Source organism: Arachis hypogaea, chromosome 13 (genome assembly GCF_003086295.3).
Source record: "Arachis hypogaea cultivar Tifrunner chromosome 13, arahy.Tifrunner.gnm2.J5K5, whole genome shotgun sequence".
NCBI classification, from domain to species: domain Eukaryota; kingdom Viridiplantae; phylum Streptophyta; class Magnoliopsida; order Fabales; family Fabaceae; genus Arachis; species Arachis hypogaea.
The window spans coordinates 15536101-15559589 of NC_092048.1; the positions used below are offsets into that span (position 1 = coordinate 15536101).

General features: G+C 41.1%; 1 protein-coding gene across 1 annotated transcript; it reads right to left on the reverse strand.

The window, feature by feature from the left end:
- Positions 1-5387: 5387 nt before the first annotated feature.
- Positions 5388-17597, reverse strand: LOC112732756 (uncharacterized). Its single transcript, XM_025781535.1, has 3 exons — positions 17390-17597; positions 16795-17171; positions 5388-6332 (listed from the first exon to the last, which is right to left on the reverse strand). Exons 1-3 carry the CDS (start codon positions 17595-17597, stop codon positions 5388-5390), a joined length of 1530 nt encoding a protein of 509 aa, XP_025637320.1.
- Positions 17598-23489: the final 5892 nt, after the last annotated feature.

A 23489-nucleotide genomic window follows, 5' to 3' on the forward strand; every position in this document is an offset into this window, starting at 1 on the left:
TTGAGAAGATCCATTTCCTATTTTTCCTCTGCTGTGCATGGTTGTTGTTATTCTATATTATAATTGCTGCACACTTGTTTTTATTTTGGTGAAACTAATTAATAAAAATATGAAAGAACGAGACAAAAAAAGTATGAAGAATTTTTATTATTGTGTTGTTGTTTTTTTTATGAGAGAACAATACTATTTATTTATACTAATTACTAAATTGATTTTGATTTTTGAAATAAAATAAAATAACCAGAATCTCTAGATGATTCTATAAGAGAAAGATAAGCATAATTAACTCAGAAAAAATAAACATAACAAATTTTCTTTTTAAAAGAGAAAAATAAGATAACAAATAAAAATAACACAAAAATTTAATACTAATCAACATGGTATTTTTTCATACCCTGACCCGAGAACGAGATCGGGACCCACAAAGAACAAAGGGCCGACCTAAGAGAGGGGCCTCTACCCTCTATCCGAAAGGTTGGATACTACTAGATCGACACGGCGAAGCCACTGCTGCTAGAAAACAGTGACTGAGAAAGATAAGATCTTAACAAACTCCCAAAGATATAAGATAAGATAAAATTATCGCCCTCAAGGAGGTTATCAAACTCTACTATAAATACACTGGTAGCTCCAAGTATAACTCACGTTCTAATCTACTAAAAACCTGCCTAAAGCTCTTACTAACTTAAGCATCGGAGTCCCTTGCAGGTACCACCCCGTACCTCCTCACGAGGAACTCGGACATGCGGCACCTCGACATCGACAAGTCGGTCACTGCCACTCGAAGGGACCTAAACCTCACGTTCAGACCCGACTCAACGTTTCAGGTAACTCTCGGAACAGTATTCATCATAGCATCAATTCCTTTTGAGTTTTGATTCAACCAAGGTCCAAGATCATCTTCCTTCTTTTCATCATCATCTAAAACAATAAATTCCCATAATGAATATGTCCAACATAAGAAAAGGTACTCTGTCTTTTTTATGTTAAAATGTAGCACTTGGATAGTAAACTCAAAATAGCTATATATATCATGTTTATGACTTCAATAAATATGTGGGTGGATCTAATAAGTCATTGATTAAAGTCATACTCAGGGAAGCTTTAAGATAGAAAATGCATCTTGACTAGGAAAAGAAATTAAAAGGTTGTCATTTGTATTGTCAAAAAATTATGGAATAGATTTTGTCATTCTAACAAATTTGTTTAAATATATATCCTACCAATAATCTTGGAAAAATATTCTTGTTACGTCCTGTTGCTGCCGAGGTATGACAGTCCCTCCAGCGGGTCACAGTGCTCGGATGGAAGAGTAATACTTCGGCTGAAGAGAAACACAGCGGTGGGAACACTTGCAAAAAGCACTCCAACGCTCAATTAAGAATGTGAATTAAGTGAGAAAGTAATAACAAAATGAGAGTGAGTGTGTTATGTAACCTGTGTCTCTTCGTAGTTACTTATCTATTTATATAGACGTTAGGAGTGAGTTGGTTGGAGCTTGTTTAGGGATTTTCCGTGCTTGCCGAGAATATCCTAGTGATGTTAATCCTAGTCAGTTGAGATTCTGTGTTTTGTTGGAGCTCTCGGATTCTTTGGCGTTAGTTATTTACTTGATTCTGTTTGGTGAGATACAATAGTTGACCGAAGTTTGTTTTGGCGAGATATGCTCTGTTGACCGAGTTTATAGGCTACGTATCATAGCCCCCAAGGTCGCCCTGTGTCCTTTAGGGGACAGGGGCGAGCTTTTTTACTCCTTATGTCTTGGATTTGTTGTCGTGGCTTTTATGCTTTGTTTTTTGAATTGGTTCCCTTGGGAAGGAGGAAAGTGAGCATTTAATTGTCATTTCGTTTCCCGTGATGAAATGATTGATGTGAGGTTCCCCTTGCAGTTTCCCGCGTGATCCTGGCCATTAGTTTTTGTTGTAGTTTTTGAACGGCTGAGATCGGGGCAGTTTTAACTTGTGATATGGAAACCGTTTCACTAACCCATGTTTTATTACTGGGATTACTATAGGTAACTCCTACTTCTCTTATTTTCAATACTGTATTTGCTATCAGAAGAGGAAGAGAGAATGAGTATCAAAGGTTCGTTTTGAAGGTTTTCGGTCTTCTCTTCTGTTTTCTTTTTTATTTTTCGCTTGTTCATTTCTCATGGAAAAGGGTAGGGTTGTTGTGGCAGAGGATGATCCTTGTAGTTGGGTTAGTGAGCAGGTGAAGCAATGTGTGTCTAGGTTTAATGATCTTGAGTCTGTGAAGGTGTTAGGCTCTAGTGTGTGGGTTAGGGAGGGACATAGGATTAGGATAGAGCTTTTACCTTGTGAGGAAGGGGATTGTGTGGGCGAGCGAGTTGAGGGTTGGTCATACTTCTATGTTTACTCTTGCTTACTGACTGAGCTTGGTGTCAGGTTTCCTTTTACGGATTTTGAATGTGGTGTGTTATTTTGGTTGAATTGTGCTCCTTCCCAGTTACACCCTAACTCTTGGGGTTTTGTGTGTGCTTTTAAGGTCCTGATGAGTGTTCTGGAGTATCCTCCTTCTTTGAGGGTATTCTTTTCCTTGTTTCAATCAAAAGGGGTCAGGCGTGGCTTTTGGGTGAACCTTAATAGCCATTCGCGTTGTTCAGTGTTTTCCCTGTATAAGTCATCGTTCAAAGATTTTAAAACAATGTTTGTTAAGGTTAGAAGTGTCGAAGATGAGTTTCCTTTTTATTTGAACGAGTTCTTAGAGGAGAGATTCCCCCTTTCTTGGTCTCCTGAACCTGCCCAAGTGCTTGATGTTGATGATAGGGTTTTTGGCGACAATGTTGTATTGGACTTTTTATTAGAGGAGTCGGTAGGTTTGTTGTCTGTTGCGGATTTGTTGAAGTGGGATTCAGATAAGGAGGCTGTTTTGGATTATCTAGGTAAATAGCTTTAGCCTTGTTTCCTGGTATAGTGGTATGGTTGTTATTGACGTTTTTGAATTTGTGGTTTTGTTTGCAGCCGAAAAAGCCCCCTCTATCACCACTGCTGGACTGAAGTCGTTTTTCAGTCAGAGGAAGAAAAACGAGAAAGAAGGGTCAACAACTAATGTGGATAAAGGTGGTGATGCTGCTGCTCAAATTGTGGCCAATCCTCGTCCGAAAAGAAAAAGGCCAAAAACTCGTGCTGAGAAAGCTGAGAATAAGGAAGAGAATTCTCCTGCCCTTCCTATTGTGGAAGCAGCGTATGAGTCCCAAAAGAGGCTCCATGCCTATCGTGAGGATGATAATATGAGGTCTTTATGGTCGAGGTTCTTTCCTTTCGCTACTCTTGCTGACGAGGTTTGTCGGTTCCTGACGACTTTAAGATGATTGAAGAGGTTGGTCGTTCTGGGATGAGTCGTTTTCTTCAGGTAACTTTGATCTTCTTGTTCGTGTTTGCCTTTATGTGTAATGCTTCTGACTTGTTATGGTTTTTGTCGTAGGTTATTGGTGCTCGGCTGGTTGCTATCAGAAAGGTTCAAGAGCTTGCTGTTGAATCTGAAGTTAAGGATTCTGTTGATATTTCCGAGCTGTCTGCTGCCGTTCAAGAGAAAGAGAAGAGGATTATTGAGCTCTCTTCATCTCTGAAAGGAAAGGAGGAGAAACTTGCCGAGGAAAGGCATCTTCATGGTGTGGTGGTTGAGGCTAGTAAAGTTTTGAAATCTGATAATGGTCGTTTGGCAGCTCGAGTGAAAGAGTTAGAAGGTGAGGTTTATGAGGCTTTTGCCCAAGGTTTCGAGCGGGCTAATGATCAAGTCCGAGCTCTATTCCCTGAGGTTGATGCTTCCAAACTTGATGCGACAAAGATCATTGTTAACGGCGAGTTGATTGATGACGAAGTTGACAAACAAAGTAACAGTTCAAGTATCGGGGATAAGATAGAATAGTATTTTGGGTTTTAATTGTTTTGCTGATGTTTTGGAAGTTTGTTTTGTTTATGTTAGTTGTGTATTTTGACTGCTTATGACTGTTTTGGCTGTTAAGACTTTTGCCGAGTATGAAGCTCGGTTGGTTTGTTTTGATAATATATATATATATATATATATATATATATATATATATATATATATATATATATATATATATATATATGTTAGGATACATATTTGGTATTGCCGCGGCTTTGTGAATCATAGTCATAGTAGAGTATATATGTTTCTAATATTTGGAATTATTGTGTTGGATTGATTGGGTAAGGCGTCCGGCCTCATTAAAATCCTTTTGAGTAAAACCCTTTTTATCGGGATAAAACCTCAAAATGGGAAAAAGAGTACCTTCATCCGCTTCAATGTACATCATGATTGGTATTTCCTCAAAGAGGATACATTCTAGTTTCCTGGAACTGGGTTAGCTAGTAATGTTTCTAGTTGATAGGCTCCTTTGCCAAGCACTTTAGAAATTCGGAATGGGCCCTCCCAATTCGCTGCTAACTTTCCGTGTATTTGTGGTTTCCTTGCCTCTTCTGTTTTTCTGAGGACAAGCTCTCCTTCGTCGAACGTCCTCGGGTTGACTTTTTTGTTGTATCGCTTTTGTATGAACTGCTTCATTGCTAGTTGCTTTATTTTTGCTATCTCCCTTTCTTCGTCGATTAGGTCTAGGTTTGTTAGCCGTTCGTTGTTGTTTTTGCTTGCATCATATAGCTCGGCTCTCAAGCTAGCCGTTCCGATTTCTACGGGTATGAGGGCTTTATCCCCATACACTAGTTTGAATGGGGTTTTTCCTGTTGCTGACTGGATTGTCGTGTTGTACCCCCAGAGGACTTCTGGTACAAGGTCTGCCCATTCACTTTTTACGTCATCTAACTTCTTTTTTAAGGCCTGCAAAATAACTCTGTTAGCTGATTCTACCTGGCCATTTGTTTGAGGATGTTCAGCCGAACTAAAATGGTGTTTAATATTGAAGTTTTGTAAAAAAGTGGCGAGGTTATGGTACGTGAACTGCCTTCCATTGTCGAAAATTATTTCCCTTGGTATGCCGTAACGGCATATGATGTTTTTCCAAAGGAAAGACCTTACCTTTTCGGCTGTGATTCGTGCCAGGGGTTGTGCTTCAATCCATTTGGAAAAGTAATCTATTGATACCAAGAGAAATTTTACCTGTCCTGGCGCTTTCCGGAAGGGGCCGAGGATATCTAGTCCCCATCTATCGAAAGGCCAACTTACCTCTAAGATGTGCAGCTTCTCGGCGGGTGTTGTTGAGACGTTAGCATGCTTCTGACAGTTGTCGCATGTTCTTACTTTGTTCATGCAATCTCTTTTTATTGTTGGCCAGTAGTATCCTGTTCTCAATATCTTGGCTGATAAAGCTCGGCCACCAATATGATTTCCGCATACTCCTTCGTGAGTTTCTGCCATTACTATTTCGGCATCGTCCTTGCTGAGGCACTTTAAAAGAGGTTGTGAGATCTTCTATATAGATTGTCTCCTATTGCTGTGTAGTAGCTTGCTCTTCTTCGGAAGAGCTGTGTGTTTTGTTCATCCTTTGGGATGGCTCCTGTTTTGATATATTGAAGAAAAGGTGTTCTCCAGTCTTCCACCTGTATAATACTCAAAACACCATTTAGTTCAAAGCTCGGTTTTTCCAGCGTTAGTTGTGAAAGTATTGATGTATATGGTGTTAGCCTTGTTGTGGCTAGCTTAGAAAGAACGTCAGCTCTTGTGTTTTGTTCTCTGTTTATGTGTATAATTTTGAACTTTTGAAATTTTGAAATGAGATCCTTTGTTATGAGCCAGTACTTCTCTAACAAAGGATCTTTTACCTGGAAGTCACCTTTGATCTGCTGGACGACAAGTAGTGAGTCACAATATACAGTGAGCTGAGGTATTTGCAAATCTTGGGCGAGCTTTAGTCCTGCTAGGAGAGCTTCGTACTCTGCCTGGTTATTGCTCGCTGGAAAAGAGAATTGTAGTGACTGCTCGGCTATAACCTGCACGTCTTTTTTGAGCGTTACTCCTGCTCCACTTCCACTTTTGTTTGCTGCGCCATCAACGTAAAGTTTCCAGTTGTGATCCGATTGCTTGTGATCGGTTGTTAATTTGGAGATGAAATCAGCTAGTATTTGCAGTTTCGGGGTCTTCCGAGGTTGATATTGGATGTCATATTCGGAGAGCTCGATGGACCACTTCGTCAAACGTCCAGCTAGTTCGGGTTTAGTTAAAATCTGTCGGAGCGGTTGATTTGTTCTGACTATTATACTGTGGCTTTGGAAGTATTGTCTTAGTCTTCTCGCTGTTGTGACCAGGGCCAATACGAGCTGTTCTATCTTCGGATACCTAGTTTCTGGTGGTTGTAAAACTCTACTGACAAAGTATACTGGTGTTCCGAGGGTTACCTGAAACTGTAGGTCGATCTCGGATGAGATCTTCAGTACTGGTCGGAGATGACATGTCCGGCTGGCTGGTGGCAGCCGGAGCTGTTGTGTCTGACTTGTTGGACTGGCTACACTTCTGATCCTTGGTCACCGGAGGGTGGGGGTACCTGCAAGAGACTCCGATGCTTAAGTTAGCATGGGTATTAAACAGGTTTTATGTAGAATCAGAGTATGAGTTATACCTGGGTGCTCCAGTGTATTTATAGTAGATGGGGCTGACCTTTCTGATAATATAAGTTAGTTATCTTATCTTATCTTTATCTTATTTTAGGTGAAGTCAGCTTATCTTCAAGGGAACCGCCTTTATCTCTATAGGCTTGGATTACCTTTGGATTTGGGTCGTGTTCCTCTATTTGGGCCCTCTATTGGGCTCTTCTATCGGTTTGGCCGATCTCTTTGAGAAGAGGTCGGCTAGTCGGACCTGAAGAGGTCGGTCGCCATGTCGCTAAACATCCCGGGTCGGACAGCTTGACCCAGGGTATGAACAGTGCCCCTGCTTGAGCTCGGTCTTCTTTTTTGAGGTCGAGTCCTTGACTTCGGTCCTTCTATAGTGGAGCCGAACTCAAGCATTTCGTCGATTTTTCCCTTTTTGTAGAATCTTTTGAATGTAGAACATTTTTCTCTAAAAGCGCGCGCTTTCACATCAGTGCTTTGGAAATGTGTGGGGGTTTAATACTTTCATTAATTAGCATTAATTGCCCCGTTTTTTCTTTGAAGCTTTTGATTTTTGAAAACCCAGAAACGATTTCTCTTCTTCGCTCCTTTGTAACTTCTTCACATTTTCTTCCTTTGTTCTTTCACTCTCTGTTTTTTGCCCTCATTTCTGCTTTTTCTCGCGTTGCGGCGTCGCTCGGCGAATTTTCTGGGCAGCTTCCATTTTTACGCCTCCTTCTTTCCTCTGAAGCTTCTTCCTTCTCCAGGTGAGTTCCATTCGTATTTTCTTTCTCTTTCGTTGCTTTAGCTTTGTGATCAAGTTTTGATTTTTCTTTAGAGAAAGTTTGGATCTTTCTGTTTTTGTCGCACCTAATTGTTGTGTGTTCTAGGGGTTTCTGTAAGATCCTTTTTGCTTTTCTTGTTGCTTAAACCTTTTCTAGGGCTTTTGCATGTTGTCACCATTTCTGTTTGCGTCTTTGATGGTGGTTTTTGCTTGATTCTGAAAAAGGTTGGACCTTTGATGATTTTTGCTTGGCATTTTTGATGTTTGACCATGCTTTTTACTGATAGACTGTAGAAAGGTAGTAATTTTTGTGTTTTTACTTCCTTTGTTTCCTTTGAAACCTTTTTCTTGTTTGATGAGTGCCAGGACGTAATCTATAGGAATTTCCTTTTAACCTTGGTTTGTTACTGCCTCCAAAGGATGCCCCGGGACTTTTGGTTTGAGTCTTGGAGTTTTTCTTTTCTGTTTGTTCGTCTGTATCATATTAGTCGAGTTGTTTTTGTCCCTCGTCCGAGATGTTTTTTCTTTTAGTAATCCTATCTTCTTTTCTTATTGTAGGATTAGTTGGTCTCATGTCTTCTCGCCATAACGTTGTAGAGATGTCTTCCCAAGTTCCTGAAGGCATGGCCGATTGGGTGGACTCAATGGTTCTTATGTGTGTCTCTTTGGCTGATTCCGAGTTTTGTGCGCAGCTTAGGCAGTTTCATAGGGTCTGTAGTAATGCCGGCGATGAGAAGAATTATGAACTTGTCCCTCCCTCTTCTGAAAAGAGAGTTTGTTTCTCTACTCGGGTTGTTAGAGATCGCCCTTTTTTCTATTCTTATGACTTTTTTTTTGGTCAGCTGGGTATCACCCTTCCCTTTACTGAATTTGGGACCAACCTGTTATGGTCTTGTAATGTTACTCCCTCTCAACTTCATCCTAATTCCTGGGGCTTCATAAAAATTTTTCAATTGTTGTGCAATGGTTTTGGTGTTCCCGCCTCGCAATCTCTCTTCTTCTATTTATTTGTTTTGACGAAGCCTGGAGTAGTAAAAAAGAAGGCGGCTTGGGTCTCCTTTCGATCTTCCCAGAGGAAGAAGGTCTTTTCCATGTTTGACGAATCGTTCCGTGATTTTAAAAATTACCTTTTCAAGGTCCGAGCTGTTAAAGGAGCTCGGCCCTTTTTTCTGGATGAGAATGATGAGCTCGCCTTTCCCTTGGAATGGCAAAAAGATGTGCGAGTGTCCCGATACACGTGGAAGATGTTGGATGAAACTGAGCGAGCTTTTGTGACCGTCTTGGAAGAACACTGGGGTCAACCTCCCCATCTTGATACAACGAAATTTTTAACCAATCCCTCTCTTCTTCAAACCGAGCTGGTATTTTGCGTTTCTGATTTTTCCTTTATTATCTGTTTATTTTGCATGTAAATGCCTTTCCGACTTGTAGCTTCATTTCTTACTGTTGTGTTTTGCAGAGGCAATGAAGAATAATGAATCCATGAAGGCTTTTAAAAGAGCACAGAAGGCGACTGCTGCTAAAAGCATCTCGGCCAAGGCGGCCGGAGAGGGATCTTTCCAAGTGCGCGTGAAGTCGTCCATGCTGAGTTCTCCGAGGAAGGTGATCCCCACTCCTCGAGTTCGTCTGGCTGACCCTCCCCTGACTTCTGTTGCTCCTTCTGGCGTTCCTCCCAATAAGAAACAGAAAACAGCTGACCCTTTTAACCTTGATGCTCCTGACTTTAATGAATTCGTGGATCAGCAGATTGGTCCCTATGGTGCCCTTCCCATGGATGTTGTGTCCATCCTTCGCCATCTGAAATTTATGACCCAAAACAACATTAAGATGGCGTATATGGGAGCTGCTCTGTACCGAACTGCCCAGAATCTTCCTCTCCATGCCACCAAAGAATTTATGGAGGAGGCAAAGCAAGAGTTCGACCGGATGAAGGGCCTTAAGGAGGAGCTTGAGGTAAAGGTTGCCAAGTTGGAGAAGGATTTAGAGACTGCTGCTTACGAAAACCTAAAAGAACAAGTTCGAGTTATTGCTCCCGAGGCCGACCTTACCCTCTTCAGCCTAGATAACGTTGTCAGGGATGGCAAGATTGTCCCTGATGACGAGGATGATGATGATGTTGAACCTCCCCCTGTGTCCTCTGCCAAAGTGTCGACCTCTTCCGCTCCTCCGGCTGTGTCTGATCCGGATTGCCAGATTCTGAACCGGGAGGATGGAACTGTGGATGCTGTGCCTATTCAGACTCGCCCTCCTTCTCCTTGTCCTGATGCTGCCAAGAAGGCTCCCGATGTTTGCTGATTTCTTTCTGGATATTTGTGCAGCTGGCCCGGCTTGTGGGCTCTTAAACTTTTATTGTTTTGTTAATTGCCGACACTTTCTAGTTGCTTGTCTAGCAACTTTTACTTTTAAAGAACAAAAGTAGCTTGCTAGCTTTTTTGAGGTAAATTTTGGTGGCCTCTGAAGTTTTATAACTTTGTAGATTATATCATGCTTTTTTGCGCTTGACTTGGTATCTCTTCTAGTTTTTGAGAGTGTTGAAACCTTGCGGCTCGGCCTCTTTGGATTGCTTTGTACTTTACAGTTTGTAGCTTGGATCCTTTGAGGTTGTGGCTGTGTGGGTCCGACTTGTTTTTTGGTTTTCTCGCTCTTGCTTGTATTTTCAGCGTTTCATAACCGATTTCTTTATGTTGTCTTCTACCAAGTTATCTTTGTAATCCTCTTTCTGGGACTTTTGTCAGGTCTCTTTCAGGGATTACTTCTATAACTTATTTTGTAGGAGGCCGACTTCTTTTCGTCGTCCTCTTCTAAGTTATTTTTGTAATCCTCTTTCTTGGACCTTTGTCAGGTCTCTTTCAGGGATTACTTTTATAACTTGTTTTGTAGGAGGCCGACTTCTTTTCGTCGTCCTCTTCTAAGTTATTTTTGTAATCCTCTTTCTTGGACCTTTGTCAGGTCTCTTTCAGGGATTACTTTTATAACTTTTTCATTTTGGGCCGACTTTGTTATGTCGGGCCCTTCTAAGTTAAAGTAGTTTTCTTTAATAGGGTTGGCCAGACCTCTTTCCAGGGTTTAGTTATAACTTGGGTTGACTTGGTCCGACTTCTCAACGTCGGCCAGCTTTTAAGTTATTATTTAGCAATCCATAAGACCTCGTCAGGTTCTTTTTCGGATCACTTTCGATAACTTCTTACATTATTCTGTGTTCATCTTTGCCGATTTGTAGAAGGTGGTTGCTATCTTTAGATCGTCTTTTAGGTAAATCGCGTTTTCACCTTTATCAGACGATTGTCTTTATCGTGATCGTGCAGTGAAATTGTTTTTCACTTTATGCCGATCTGTTGCTTTATAATCGGACGATGAATGCTTCAGATTAATGCGTCTTGGACATTTGTAGAATATTTAAAAATATATTTTATTCAAAAGAAAGTGCAAATATATACATGCGGGAATTTTTTATCCCTATAAGTCGGATAGTGTCTGAGTCTCACTTGGTGCCTCATTAAAAAACCTTTTCAGGAAAAAGAGTGCATCCAATAATGAGATCTTTTACTTTTTCGAACTGTAGTACCTTCTTAGGTTGCAGGCGTGCCATGATCTGGGAAGCTCTCGTCCGTCGAGTTCGGACAGTCTGTAGTAGCCCTTCCCGAGTACTTCTACAACTCGGTAGGGTCCTTTCCAGTTTGCTGCCAACTTTCCTTCTCCTGGTCGAGTCGTTCCAATATCATTTTGGATTAAGATGAGATCATTCTCTGCGAAACTTCTCGGTACTACCTTTTGATTATATCTGGAAGCCATCCGACGTTTTAGTGCTTCTTCCCTGATCCGAGCTTTTTCTTGGATTTCAGGTAGTAGGTCGAGTTCTTTCCTCTAAAGTTGAGAGTTGACTTCTTCATTGTAGTGGACTACTCTGGATGACCCTTCCTCGATCTCTACTGGGATCATTGCCTCCACTCCATATGCTAGTCGAAAGGGTGATTCATTTGTGGTGGAGTGTGGCGTTATTCGATATGCCCATAGGACTTGTGGAAGTTCTTCGGCCCAAGCTCCCTTTGCATCTTGTAGTCTCCGTTTCAACCCAGCCAGTATGACTTTGTTGGCGGCTTCGGCCTGTCCATTGGCTTGAGGGTGTTCGACGGAGGTGAACTGGTGCTTTATATTCAAGTCGGCTACTAGTCTCCTGAAGCCTGCGTCTGTGAATTCAGTGCCATTGTCTGTGGTGATGGAGTATGGAACCCCGAATCTCGTGACAATGTTCCTGTATAGGAATTTCCGACTTCTTTGAGCGGTGGCGTTGGCTAGGGGCTCTGCCTCAATCCATTTTTGTAAAATAGTCTACTCCGACTATGAGGAATTTTACTTGTCCTGATCCCTGGGGAAAGGGTCCGAGAAGATCAAGTCCCCATTTTGCAAATGGCCAGGGCGAGGTTACACTGATGAGCTCTTCTGGCGGGGCGATGTGGAAGTTGGCATGTTTCTGACATGGTGGACATGTCTTTACAAATTCTATAGCCTCTTTCTGTAGGGTAGGCCAGTAGAATCCCGCCCGCAGTACCTTTTTTGTGAGAGCTTGTGCCCCGAGATGATTGCCACAAATACCACTGTGTACTTCTTCTAAAACTTCCCTTGTGTTGGAGGTCGGCACACATTTTAGTAGTGGTATTGAGATCCCTCTTTTATATAGGGTGTTTGTTTATGATGGTGTAGTACTGAGCCTCCCGTTTTAACCTCTTCGCCTCTTTTTCGTCCGTGGGGAGTGTTTCTGCTTTAAGGTAGTTAATTATGGGAGTCATCCATCCTTGATCCCGATCTGTTATGGCTAGGATCTTTTTTTCTTCTGAGATTGACGGGTTCTGTAGCATTTCCTGGATGAGGCTTCTATTGTTGCCCCCTGGTTTGGTGCTGGCTAGTTTCGAGAGTCCGTCAGCTCGGGCATTTTGTTCGCGGGGTATGTGGCAGATCTTATATTACCCGAGGAGTTCGAGCTGTTCTTTGGTTTTATCCGAATACTTTTTCATGGTGGGATCTTTGGCTTGGTAGCTCCCCGTTATCTGTGAGGCGACTACTTGTGAATCACTGTGGATGTTGAGTTTTTGAGCTCCAACCTCTTTAGCCAGCTTCAAACCAGCTAATAACGCTTCATATTCTGCCTGTTGTTTGAAGCCGGGAACCCGAACTTGAGGGAGAGCTCAACTTGGGTTCCTTGGTTGCTTTCAATTATCACACCTGCGCCGCTTCCAGTCTTATTTGAAGAACCGTCCACATAGAGATTCCATTCTGTGGGAATTTCCAGGGCATCTGTGAATTCTGCGATGAAGTCGGCCAGATATTGTGATTTGATGGCCATCCGAGCTTCATATTGGAGGTCGAACTCAGATAGCTCGACTGCCCATTGTAAAATTCTGTCTGCCAGATCTGTTTTCTGCAATATTCTTTTTATGGGCTGGTTGGTTCGAACCCTAATGGTGTGAGCCTGGAAGTACGGACGAAGTCGTCGAGACGTTAGAATGAGGGTGTAGGCAAACTTTTCTATTTTCTGGTAGTTCAACTCGGATCCCTGTAGTGCTTTACTAATGAAGTAAATGGGTTGTTTCCCACTTTCATCTTCTCTGACTAGTGCTGAGGCTATTGCCTGGCTTCCTACTGCGAGATATAATATGAGCGGTTCTCCTTCTTGTGGTCGAGATAGGATAGGTGGCCGTCCTAAGAATTCCTTGAAGTTTTGGAAGGCTTGTTCACATTCTGTTGTCCATTCGAACTGCTTTCCCTTCCTCAAAGTAGCATAAAAGGGGAGAGATCTTATCGCTGATCCTGCTAAGAACCTGGATAGGACGGCCAATCTCCCGTTGAGTTGCTGTACTTCTTTGACACAGGTTGGGCTCTTCATGTTAAGTATGGCTTGACATTTATCCGGATTTGCTTCAATTCCTCTTTGTGTGAGCATGAAACCTAAGAATTTGTCTGCTTCTAGTGCAAAGGTGCATTTCGCAGGATTGAGTCGCATGTCATGCTTCCTTATAGTGTCGAACACTTGAGCCAGGTCGGACAATAATGTCTCTTCGCTTTGTGTCTTTATTAACATGTCGTCTACATAGACTTCCATGATTTTTTCAATGTGATCTGAGAAGACTTTATTCATTAGCCTTTGATAAGTAGCTCCCGCATTCTTGAGACCGAAAGGCATCACAATGTAGCAGTAATTCGCTTTCAGCGTTAAAAACGAAGTCTTTTCTTGATCTGGTGGATACATGGGGATTTGGTTGTATCCCGAGTATGCGTCCATAAACGAGAGGTATCTATATCCGGAGGAAGCGTCTACCAGAGCGTCGATACTTGGGAGTGGGTAAGGATCTTTTGGGCAGGCTTTGTTGAGATCGGTGTAATCGGTGCACATTCGCCACTTCCCATTTGATTTTCTCACCAAGACGACGTTGGCTAGCCATAATGGGTACTTGACTTCTCTTATGAATCCTGCCTCCAGTAATGCTTGTACCTGTTCTTCCACAGCTTGGGATCGCTCTGGCCCAAGTTTTCTTCGTCTCTGCTATACCGGCCGAGATCCTGGATAGACTGCCAACTTGTGGCACATTAGTTTGGGGTCTATGCCTGGCATGTCTGCGGCTTTCCATGCGAAGAGATCGACATTGTCTCGAAAGAATTGTACTAGTAATTCTTTTGAGTCTCCTTTCAGGATCGTGCCGATATTAGTTGTTTTGTCCGAGGTGTCTCCGATCTGAACCTTCTCTATCTCACCTTCTGGCTGCGGACGGAGTTCTTTTCGTCTCTGAACTCCGCCAAGCTCAATTGCATGAAACTCTTCTCCTCTGCCTCTGAGGTTTAGACTTTCGTTATAACAGCGACATGCCATCTTTTGATCTGCTTTTATTGTGGCTATCTCCTCTGTAGTTGGGAATTTTATGCATAGATGTGGAGTTGAGACTATTGCGCCGAGTTGATTTAGTGTTGTCCGACCTATTAGAGCATTGTAGGCTAAACTCACGTCAACCACAATGTAGTCTATTTTGAGTGTCCTGGATTGGTTCCCCTTTCCGAAGGTTGTATGTAATGATATGTATCCCAGTGGTTGTACCGGGGTATCTCCGAGTCCGAACAAATTGTTCGGGTATGCCTTAAGCTCTTTGTCTTCTAGGCCGAGCTTGTTGAAGACAGCTTTGATTAAGATATCAGCGGAGCTCCCTTGGTCTATTAATGTGTGGTGCAGATTGGCGTTTGCCAGTATGATGGTGATGACCATGGGGTCGTCGTGTCCCGAGATGATACCAGATGCGTCCTCTTTAGTGAATGTGATTGCAGGGATGTCGGGTGCTTCCTCCTTTCCCTCGACATGATATACTTCTTTGAGATATCTTTTGCGAGATGATTTGGAGATTCCCCCCTGCGAATCCGCCGTGTATCATGTGGACGTGTCTTTCTGGTGTACGAGGCGATCGCGCGGTTCATCCGATATCTTCGTCCCTTCGTCTCTTTCTTTGATCATCATCTCGGGTGGCCAGAAACCGATCTAGTTTTCCTTCCCTCACTAATTTTTCTATGATGTTCTTTAAATCGAAGCACTCGTTGGTGGAGTGCCCTCGCACTCGATGATATTCACAATACTCATTCCGGTTTCCTCCCCCTCTTTTGCCTTTGAGTGGCTGAGCTGGGGGTATTCTCCCCGTATGGCAGACTTCTTTGTATATGTCGACCAAGGATACCCTGAGAGAGGTGTAATTGTGGTATTTTTTTATTTTCTCCCCTTGTCGATCTTCTTTCCTTTTGGACTCCTTATCTTTATCTCGGTTGGGGACCCCGAATTTGGAGGTTTCTCCCAACCAAGCATTTTCTTCCATGTTGATGTATTTTTCTGCTCGCTCCTGCACTTCGTCTAAGGAGGTAGGGTACTTCTTTGATATAGATTGGCTAAAAGGTCCTTTTCGTAGGCCGTTGATGAGTCCCATGATGGCGGCCTCTGTTGGCAAGCTTTGTATGTCCATGCATATTTTGTTGAATATTTCCATGTAGTTGCGGAGGCTCTCCCGATCGCCTTGCTTGATCCCCAGTAAACTGGGGGCGTGTTTGGCCTTATCTTTCTGGATGGAGAATCTGACTAGGAATTTTTTGGCCAGGTCGTCAAAGTTTGAGATGGACTTTGGAGGTAAGTTGTCGAACCATCTGATTGCTGTCTTCGTGAGAGTTGTTGGAAAAGCTTTGCAGCGAACGGCATCTGAGGCGTCGGTGAGGTACATTCTGCTTCTAAAATTGCTGAGATGATGGTTGGGATCTATGGTACCATCATACAAAATCATATCCGGGAGTTTGAAGTCTTTTGGAATTTTGGCTTTCATGATTTTCCTGGTGAATGGATCTTGTTCTTTGCGTGAATTTTTCTCAAGAGTGGCCCGAGGAGCTTTTGCTTTGAGATCGGCTTCTAATTGCAGTAGTTTGTCTTCTAGTTCTCGACGTTGCCGTACCTCTCTTTGAAGATCCTTCCCAACCTCTCGTTGTTGTTGGGTTTCTTTTTCAAGTTGCTTTAAGCGATCTTGAAGTGCTTCTATTACCTCGGGATTTGATGAGTTTTTGTCCCCGTTGGATTCCGGAGTATCCTTTAGCGTAGTGTCCGCGTTCTTGTGCGGCGTTCTGTTTTCTAGATCTGAATCGTGGTCGTTGTCATGGCTGTCTGCCATGGTGTTGGGATGACTTCCAGGTTCCCCGGCAACGGCGCCAATGTTCCGAGGGTTACCTGAAACTGTTGGTCGATCTCGGATGAGATCTTCAGTACTGGTCGGAGATGACGTGTCCGACTGGCTGGTGGCAGCCGGAGCCGTTGTGTCCGACTTGTTGGACTGGCTACACTTCTGATCCTTGGTCACCGGAGGGTGGGGGGTACCTGCAAGAGACTCCGATGCTTAAGTTAGCATGGGTATTAAACAGGTTTTATGTAGAATCAGAGTATGAGTTATACCTGGGTGCTCCAGTGTATTTATAGTAGATGGGACTGACCTTTCTGATAAGATAAGTTAGTTATCTTATCTTATCTTTATCTTATTTTGGGTGAAGTCAGCTTATCTTCAAGGGAACCGCCTTTATCTCTATAGGCTTGAATTGCCTTTGGATTTGGGTCGTGTTCCTCTATTTGGGCCCTCTATTGGGCTCTCCTATCGGTTTGGCCGATCTCTTTGAGAAGAGATCGGCTAGTCGGACCTGAAGAGGTCGGTCGCCATGTCGTTAAACATCCCGGGTCGGACAGCTTGACCTGGTATGAACAACTGGGTTCTGTGTTTTTCCTATTTCAGAGACTAGCACCGAACTTATAGCATGGTTAGAAACAGATAGATATAAAAATAATGATTTACCGAGTTCTGGTTTCTGGAGTATTGGTGATGATGATAGTATTTGTTTAAGCTCTGTGAAAGATCGATCGCATTCCTCTGTCCAGTTGAACTTTTTGTTCTTGGAGATTGTCTGGAAAAAATGGTATGATCGATTTGTTACTGCGGGTAGGAATCGTGATAGCGCAGCAACTCTTCCTGCTAGTTGTTGTACTTCCTTTATTGTCTTTGGGCTGCTCATTTTGAGTATAGCCTCACATTTTTCTGGGTTTGCCTCAATTCCTCGTGAGGTCAGCATGAATCCGAGGAATTTTCCTCCTTGAACTCCGAATGCACATTTCTCCGGGTTGAGCCTCATGTTATATGCTCGGATTTGTTGAAAGACTTCTCGTAGATTGTCACAATGTGATCCTTGCTCCGGAGTTTTTGCTACCATATCATCTACATATATTTCTATATTTCGTCCTATTTGTTGTTGGAAGACTTTGTCCATTAGCCGTTGGTACGTTGCTCCTGCATTCTTAAGGCCAAAAGGCATACCTTTATAACAAAAATTTCCGTGTTCTATTATAAAAGCCGTTTTGCTTTGGTCTTCTGGATGCATGAGGATCTGGTTGTACCCAGAGTATGCATCCATGAAGCTCAGGCTTTTAAAGCCAGAAGCACTATCTACTAGTTTGTCAATGCAGGGTAAAGGATAGGCATCTTTAGGACAAGCTTTGTTTAAATTCGTAAAGTCGACGCACATGCGCATTTACCTGAGTTTTTCCTTACCATTACTACATTCGAGAGCCATGTGGTGAAACGGAGTTCCTTAATGAAACCAGCATTGAGGAGCTTCTTGGTCTCCTCTAAAGCTGCTTTCGTTTTTTCGGCCCCGAGGTTTCTTTTCTTCTGGGCCACTGGTCTGCTTGATCTGTTTATGGCGAGCTTGTGGTAGATTACATTTGGATCTATTCCTGGCATATCTGCTGGTGTCCAGGAGAATAGGTCGGCGTTGTCTTGGAGTACTCTTATGAGCTTACTTTTTTCTTCTCCTTCTAGTGCTCGGCCAATGTAAGTGAACTGTTCGTCTCTTGAAGTCAAAGGAATCTTCTAGAGTTCGTCTATTGGTTGAGGCCTCTCCTGGAAGTCTTATCTAGGGTCTAGTTCTGCAAGGGTCAAAACCTCGGATGTTGTATGAGTTGCTTTTGTCCTCTGGTTAACCCCTGTTTGTGTACTAGTTTTCTTTAGGCTGGCATTGTAACATTGCCGAGCTTGTTGTCGGTCCGAGTGTACTATTGCTATTTTGTTTTGTACCTGAAACTTAACACACAAGTGTAATGTAGATACTACTGCTCTAAATTTATTCAGGGCGGGTCTTCCGAAAATAATGTTATAAGGACTAGGACAGTCGACTATTAGGTGTTGAATGTCAATAGTTTTTGTCAATGGGGGGTCGCCCATAGTTGTTTTTAGCCAAATGTGTCCTTTTATTGGAACTCTTTCTCCGGAGAACCCAACCAGTTCTCTGGATGATGGTTGCATGGCTTTTTCAGACAGCTGCATTTTTATAAAGGTGGAATAGAAAAGTACATCAGCACTACTACCTGGGTCCAAAAAGACTTTTCTTACCAATAACTCTCCTGTCTAGATGGAGATTACGACCAGGTCGTCGAGGTTTGGGCCTGTTGAGGTTAGGTCGTCCTGGCCAAAGATTATTTCTGGCTCTGTCATGTTGTGTTTTGTTGTAGGTATTGTTCCTTCGATTGCTAACATTGCTCGGTAACTTCTCTTTCACGCCGAGCTTGTTTCACCCCCTCCTGCATATCCTCCGGATATGCAGTTTATGATTCCTCTAGGAGGATCTGTTGTTGTCCATTTTCCCTTTTCTTTATCTGTTGTTCACTCCTCTGGTTCCTTTTTGGTTTCTCTGCTTTTCCGCCCTTCGACGTACTTGTCTAAGAGCCCTTGCCGAGCTAGCCTTTCTAAAAGGTCCTTGGCTATCACACATTCGTCCGTTGTATGCCCGTACTTCTGATGGAAGGCACAATGCTTGCTTCTGTCCACAAATCGTTGATCTTGATAGCTTCCAGCTCTGGCTGGGGGTTTGACTATTTTGGCGTTGAGAATCTCCTTGATTATGTTCTCCCTTTTTGTGTTGAATCTGGTGTAGGTATCAAACTTTGGGGTGAGCTTGAAGGGTTTCTTTTGATCCTTCCTGTTTAGTGGCTTGGATGTCCTTTCTTCTTCTTTTCTAGTCGGCTGTTTGTCTGGTTTTTGTGCCTCGCGTAATTCTTCGATTTCCATTTGGCCTGCAGCTCTTTCTCGGAATTTCTCCAATGTTTTGGGTTTGGTGATTGCTATTGTTTCTCTGAAATTTCCTGGCCTGAGTCCGGTCTTAAGTGCGTGTAGGTGGACGTTAGGGTCCAAATTCGGAATCTCCATGGTGGCTTCAGCGAACCGGGTTAGGTAATCTTTGAGGCTCTCATGTTGTTCTTACTTTATTGTCCCGAGGTAATCTAATCCATGGACGTATATCCTTGAGGTGGAAAAGTAGTCAATAAAAGACCTCGCCAAATCCTCGAAGGATGAGATTGACCCTGCAGATAATTTAGAGAACCACAGTAAAGCAGCACCATCAAGATAAGTGGGAAAAGAACGACACAGTATAGGTTCATTATTAGTGCCATTAAAGAACATCATAGATTGAAACTTCTTAATGTGAGCTCGGGGGTCACCAATCCCCTTGTAAGATTCTAGAGAGTTAGGCAAAACAAAATTTTTAGGCATCTTGAAGTTCGTGATTTCTTCAGAAAAGGGGTGGTCCAGCGTCAACTTTTCCTTCGGCGGGGTGATGATTAGAGGGTCTGAGTTTTCCAGGGCTGAGTTTTTAGAGCTGCTCTCCTCGTGTTTTCCTGTGTTATTCTGTGTGGAGAGCTCGGCTAGTCTTCGGACCTCTGCCTGGAGCTCGGCCATCTGGGCAAGGAGCTCGGCTTGGTTGAAGGGTTGAGCTCCGTTTTCAGCCATATCTGGGAGATCAGAGTCCCTGCACAAAAGAAGAGAGACAAAGAGTGTCTAAGAGTAAAAGTGGGGTTAGATCAACTCAGGGCCCCACGGTGGGCGCCAGATGTTACGTCCTGTTGCTGCCGAGGTATGACAGTCCCTCCAGCGGGTCACAATGCTCGGATGGAAGAGTAATACTTCGGCTGAGGAGAAACACGGCAGCGGGAGCACCTGCAAAAAGCACTCCGACGCTCAAGTAAAAATGTGAATTAAGTGAGAAAGTAATAACAAAATGAGAGTGAGTATGTTCTGTAACCTGTGTCTCTTCGTAGTTACTTATCTGTTTATATAGACGTTAGGAGTGAGTTGGTTGGAGCTTATTTAGGAATTTTCCGTGCTTGCCGAGAATATCCTGATGATGTTAATTCTAGTCAGTTGAGATTTTGTGTTTTGTTGGAGCTCTCGAATTCTTTGGCGTTAGTTATTTACTTGATTCTATTTGGTGAGATACAATAGTTGACCGAAGTCTGTTTCGGCGAGATATGCTCTGTTGACCGAGTTTATAGGCTACGTATCAATTCTCATAATTATTTATATTGAAAATAAATAGACAGAGAGTGTGCGTGCGGTGAACAACACATCATTGGAATAAAACATTTTCCTTTTTCAAAAGCCTTCAAAAATCAAAATCAATAAAAGATCATGCACTAAATCGTGCAATTTGAATATATATACACACCACCATAGTCAACAAAGTCCTCAAGAAATGATATTGATTGTAACTCATATACACATTCTCTGACCAGATCATCTACTGATTTACCTTTTTCTGGTAGTGGAAGAAGACCAAGTGCCTCCCATGGCAAAGATCCTAAAGAACTATTGAAGTTTTAGGCCTTTGGGTAAAGGGAGAATAATGCAAAAAATCGCTTTAAGTACCAAGGTAACTGATCATAGCTGAATTTAAGTGCAGGCAAGACATCACTTTCTTTTTGTTCTAAATTCCAAATCTCATTGTCTTTGACACCAAATTTTAAGAACAGTGAACTCCCTAATGTTCTCTGTGCCAATGGAAGCCCACTACATTTTTTGACAATGTCTTCTCGAATTTCCACCAATTGTGGATGATTTTTTTCATCTCCTTGTAGAAATGGCCATTTAAGCTAAGAAACAAAGACAAAGAGTCTTGATGAGATAGACCATGTAAAATGTAGAAGGAACCATTTCTCATCATGCTACCAATTAAGCGGCTACTTGTAGTCACTAGAACTGTACTTCCTTCAGCACCAAATTGCAACAAGTTCCTCAACTCTTCACTTGACATGATCTTTATTCCATACATCGTCGATGACGAGTAAGAATTTTTTATCGGTAAGTGCATCTCTGAGATATTTCTGTAGCTGCTCGACATTTAAGTCTTCTAATTTGCCTAGGTTAGTTGAGGTTGGAGTAGATCTCAAGATTTAATTATGAGTTGCTTAAGGTCAAACTCATCAGAAACACAGACCCATATCTTTAATGGAAAAACGTACACCATCTATGGTCTTATCATTAAACACATACTTGGCTAACGTGGTCTTTCCTTGTCCTCCCAACCCCACAATGGAGACAACAGAGACACTTTTACCATCAACCGCATTGCTTTTCTTTAACAAGAGGTCAATGATATTCTCTTTATCATCATCCCTTACTATCACATCTAAATCACTCACGTAAGAGTGAGTCATTTCTCTCTTATGCACAACACGTCTTTCAACGTGAATGATCTCAAGGCCAAACTTATTCCTGTCAGCTGCAACCTTGTCTAGCTTATCTTTGATTTCTTTGATCCTACAACGGAAAGCAACTGGGTTGGAGCTTGAGAAGAATGTACATACCTTCCTTTTAGTGCTACCAAACTTGTTGACAAAGTTCCTTCGCGTTGCCTCGCACTCGAATTCATCCATTACACGCACTTAAGCTGCCTTAGCCATTCGCGAAGTTGATGATTCTTTTCCTGCTTTTGCTCAGCATCCAGCAGCACAGCTTCCACTACCCACCACACGAGAAGCATGTTCATAAGCCTGAGAAACGAGCTTCCCTATGAGTGATTCAGCAATGCTGAAGATAAATTACTCGGCCATCATGTATTCTTTTTTTTTTTTTTTTGGGTTTGTAATTAAGGGTCAAGGAGGAGGAAGGGAGTGAATTATGTTATGTGAGGCTAAATGTTAGGGTATACAAAACTCTATTTATTGATATGGTGAATGCATAATGCATAATGCATTCTTGCATTAGTGATAACTTGTAGAGAAGAAAGATTTCTTACTTGGATATCTCTAATTTACTGGTTACAACTTACAAGATAAGCGACCCTTCTTGTATATTACTAATTTTACAATCAAATGTATATGTTACTCTTTTATTATAATTAAAATTAAATTTTTTTTTTAAAATTAAAAAATTCTTTCTACCTCTCTCCCCTTTCTATATCTCTCTTATTTCTTCACTTACTCTATTTTTTTTATATATCATTATCAATAACTAAATACAAATTTAATAATTAACATGTACAATTTAACATTCTCTAATTGTAATTAAAATTAAAATTAAAATATAGCTATATTATATTATTAATTTAACAATCAAAATATGTCACATGATATTTTTATTAAAATTAAAATAAAATAATTTTTTTCAAAATTAATAAACTTCCTTCCTCAATTCTCTTATCTATCTCTTTCTCTTTCTTTATTCTCTCTATTCTTCTCACTCTATATATAACTTATATTTTATATTTTATATTATTAATTTGACAAACTAAAATGTGTCATGATATATTTTTCGTTACAACTAAAATAAAATCTTTTCCTCCAAAATTTAAAAACTCTCTCTTTCTCCTTCTTTTTCTTTATTTTTCTCTTTTCTCTTTCATTCTTTATTTCTTTCTACTTTTCTGTGCTATAAAAAAATAAAATTATAAAAAATACATTAAATCTATAATTAAATATAATTAAAAAATAATCACACAATATTATTCACATAAAAATATATATTATTTTTATTTTTATTTTATGTATATTTTTTATTTTTTATTTAATTTTAAATTTTTTATTGTTTATCTTTGTAAACAATATTTTTATTTCTCCTTTAAATATTTATTACATATAATTTATAGAGAATAATTGTAATTAATAATTAGAATCAAGATTCAATTATTTCAAAAAAGATAGTTTTGAGCTAATTTTATAATTATCAATATAAAATATTTTATACTGATATCTAATTATATATATATATTATTTTTAAATAACAAGTATGAAAATTAATTATTTTTATTTATACAATAGACTTAACATCTAATTAAATGTAAAAATATATACATTAAATTCTTTCATAATGAATGTTAAAATTAATTATTAGTAAAAAATTAAATTCTTTCACATAAAAATAATAACTAAAAATATAATTTTTTTATCTACGTAGATTCTATTCTTCTTAGTCGACGGGAACTTTTGTTCCCTACAACCTTTTTATAAAAGTAGTTTAATTCTATAAATCTTTTGTGTTATAATATATAATGTCATGACAAAAATGACATAATTTTAAAAGATTCATATTCTCGTAATGTTATTACGGACAAAAACATTAATTATATTCTAAGTTTTGAGCATAAAGGAAAGGTTATTAACATTTGAAAATTCCTTTCTTGTCTTCTTTTGAATTGATTATATCCTTTACCATTCAACTTCGAAAACATACAAGATGGCGATGCTCTATGACGCGACGACGACTTCGATTGCGAGATCAGAAAGGAGATAGGAAGAGATCTTGAGTGCGACGCCACAGTGAGACTGAAACAGATGAGAGAGATCGAGCTCCAGCGGGAGAGAG

Bases quoted from the DNA above. Each gene is read 5' to 3' on its own strand.
- LOC112732756 (XM_025781535.1), bottom strand. From the start codon at position 17,597: ATGCCAGGAATAGATCCAAATGTAATCTACCACAAGCTCGCCATAAAC. The intron at 17,172-17,389 runs GTAAATGCGCAT...TTTGTTATAAAG, and splicing joins AATGGTAAGGAAAAACTCAG to GTATGCCTTTTGGCCTTAAG. The intron at 6,333-16,794 runs GTAACAAATCGA...CTACAGTTTCAG, and splicing joins TATCACGATTCCTACCCGCA to GTAACCCTCGGAACACCAGT.